At 38.8% G+C, this 2,891-nt stretch overlaps 1 protein-coding gene across 2 annotated transcripts in view; it reads left to right on the plus strand.

Moving 5' to 3' along the window:
- LOC21385747 (heavy metal-associated isoprenylated plant protein 6) overlaps nucleotides 1–2,160 on the plus strand; it is a 2,587-nt gene extending 427 nt beyond the window's left edge. The window contains exons 2-6 of one of the 2 annotated variants that reach the window (XM_024166259.1): nucleotides 1–21; nucleotides 213–427; nucleotides 716–794; nucleotides 1,123–1,424; nucleotides 1,467–2,160. The exon at nucleotides 1–21 is cut by the window's left edge and continues 166 nt beyond it. In XM_024166259.1, the coding sequence (XP_024022027.1) occupies nucleotides 1–21; nucleotides 213–427; nucleotides 716–794; nucleotides 1,123–1,424; nucleotides 1,467–1,754 (905 nt within the window). In that variant the 3' untranslated portion in view covers nucleotides 1,755–2,160. Of the gene's footprint in view, nucleotides 22–212; nucleotides 428–715; nucleotides 795–1,122 lie in introns of both variants that reach the window. The other variant, XM_024166212.1, reaches the window with a different exon arrangement.
- Nucleotides 2,161–2,891: the final 731 nt, after the last annotated feature.

Here is a 2,891-nt window from a genome sequence, read left to right on the forward strand (position 1 = left end):
GAGCGGTTAAGAATTTCGACGGTATGAGAATTTTAATTATTTAATTGATTAATTAATCCCTAATTCGATTCGTGTCAGAGAAAAAAAGGCTCTCTTTTAATCCACTAATCAGCCAAATTTTTATTTTTAGGCTTAATTACGTGCGTTTGGTGGATTTAATTACACGCGGTTTTGGCTAATTACGATTGTTAATGTATTTGGTTAATTTGCAGGCGTTGATAATGTCATCACGGACTATGGGGCCAACAAAGTGACGGTCACCGGAAAAGTGGACCCGGCGGCGATCAGAGAGAATTTGGAGAAGAAAACAAAGAAGAAGGTCGAACTCGTGTCTCCTCAGCCGAAGAAAGACGGCGGCGGAGATAAAAAGCCGGCGGAGAAGAAACCAGACGAAAAGAAGCCGGCCGAGGAGAAAAAGCCCAAACAGGTAAAAAATAAATAAATACTCTTCTTAAATTATTTAAATCTAATTACTATTATTCTATTATTAGTAGTACTAATACGAAAAGTTAATTTAGTTTTAAGTTTTCTCAGTCAATGTGAATTTTCGTGTTGTCTTGGGTGTTCAATTTTGTGGCTTGTTCTTGGATCTTTCGTTGGCACCGAGAGCAATTTTATTCCCTAAAATGTTTTTCTATGATTATTATATTTGTTTTATTTCTAAATACTGGTTTTGGAGCTAATTTTGGCTTGATTTTGTTTGGTGGTTCAACAGAGCACGGTGGTTATGAAGATCAGGTTGCATTGCGAGGGATGCATACATAAAATACGCAGAATTATCTCCAAGTTCAAAGGTGAGGCCTTTACTTTCTTATTTTTTTATTACGGAAACTAGTTAATCGATTTTTTTTTTAAAAAAAAAAAAGGGTATATTCCTTATAATACTACAATTACTATGAACTTTGAATTGGGGTTTTATACCTTCGTTATTGTGCATCGCATCGTCACTCATTTAACTTAGTCATGGTCACGACATATTTACGTATGCAGATTATGGACGCACAGTTAATTAAGTAAAAATCAAATACTGATTATCAATTTTATCATTATTAATCATATATTTAAAGCATTTTTTCAGACGGTGGTTATAACTATAAACTAACAACTCTCTAAAACACACAGGCGTTGAATCTGTGGACATAGACGGCGGAAAGGATTTGGTGGCGGTAAAGGGCACAATGGAAGCGAAAGATCTCGTGCCTTATCTCCAAGCCAAGCTGAAGAGACCCATCGATGTGGTCCCACCCAAGAAGGACGACGCCGCCGCTGCCGCTGACAAAAAGGCCGCCGCCCCTGCCCCCGCCGCCGGTGACAAGAAAGCGGAAGGTGGCGGTGAAAAGAAAGACAAGAAAGAAGGCGGCGGCGGAGATCAGAAGAAAGAAGCAGCACCGGCACCCGCACCCGCACCCGCTGCGGCGGCTGGGGGGGGGGGGGCAAAGTCACCCGCACCCGCTGCGGCGGCTGGTGAGGGTGCGCCAAAGTTGGAGGTGAGCAAGATGGAGTACACGGGGTACGGACAGCCGTTGGCGGCGATGTTCTGGCCGTACGAGGGGCCGGTGTCGGCGCACAACAAGTATGTGATGGAAGCGCACGCCCACCAGGCGTATGTGGCCCAGAACTACCCCGGCCAATACCATAATTACCCCATGACGAGCCATAGCCAGTACGGCTACGGCGTTCCCATGGAGCAGCAGTACAACGCCACACCTCAGATGTTCAGCGACGAGAATCCCAATGCATGTTCAGTGATGTGATGATTATCATGATCTACGTCCGGCGAAGTATAAGAGTATAGAGAAAGTTAATTACTAGGTCCAAAATCTAAGCTGTAAATAATAAAAAAAAAGGAAAAAGTATATATATACACACCGAGGGACAAAGCAAATAGACAAATTTACAGAGGGGAGAGAAAAAGATGGTAGGAATTTTGTATTTGTTTTGTCGTTTTGGGTTAGGGCGGAGTTTGGATGAATGCCGGCCGGCCGGCCAGCCGTTGACCGGTTAAGCCGGTTTCGGTTTGTTGGAGTTAGTTGGATGGTAGTGGTGGTGGTAGTTCTGGTCCTGTTTAATTTGTTTGTTACTTTGGTTCTTTTTGTCTATGGAATTGTGTAATTTTCCAATAATTTTTACTAATATTAAATGTTATCACTAATCACAAAATCGGTGGGATTTATTTTTCAGCAAAAAATGTTGTTCAATGTAGTGGTCTAGACGATGCCAAATGGTGCAATGGTGTTTTTAGTAGCGGCTTACGAGGACATTTATATTATATTATATATAGATATAAATATTACATATATACAAATATACATATAATATGCCTAAATATAGATACAACATTTGAATATACGCTGCGGCATACTTTGTTGATATTTTTAATCCGAGATATACATATAATTTGGTGAGCTTTGTCTTACTTTAGCCCCCACATATTCATTAGGTGGGTTTGGCTTTTCATTATAGTGGGACAGTGACTATGCCACCTGTGGCACTATATTGTAGGGTACGGTATGGCATTTTTTAAAGTTTCTCTTTTTTATTGACATAGAAACACCTTAAATAATAATTATAGAGAAATAATAAGAAATATGTCAATATGAAAAGTTTAAGAAAGTATATAGGTTAATTTTTAGTTATAAAAATTAATAGGTCATAACTTGTTAAGTTATGGTTTATAATCAGATAAGTTATTAATAAACTTGTCAAGTTATGGTTTATAGCCATACAAGTTAGGGACAAAAATTGAGAATAACTTGTCAAGTTATGGTTCATAACCATACAAGTTATGGATAAAAACAGTAATTTAGCATATCTATTAATTTATATAAACTATTAGCTTATTAATTTTAATTCATCTCAAGTCTTGACATATTTTCCTCTTTCTCTCAATA

Source organism: Morus notabilis, unplaced genomic scaffold (assembly GCF_000414095.1).
Source record: "Morus notabilis unplaced genomic scaffold, ASM41409v2 Scaffold3737, whole genome shotgun sequence".
Taxonomy (NCBI): Eukaryota; Viridiplantae; Streptophyta; class Magnoliopsida; order Rosales; family Moraceae; genus Morus; species Morus notabilis.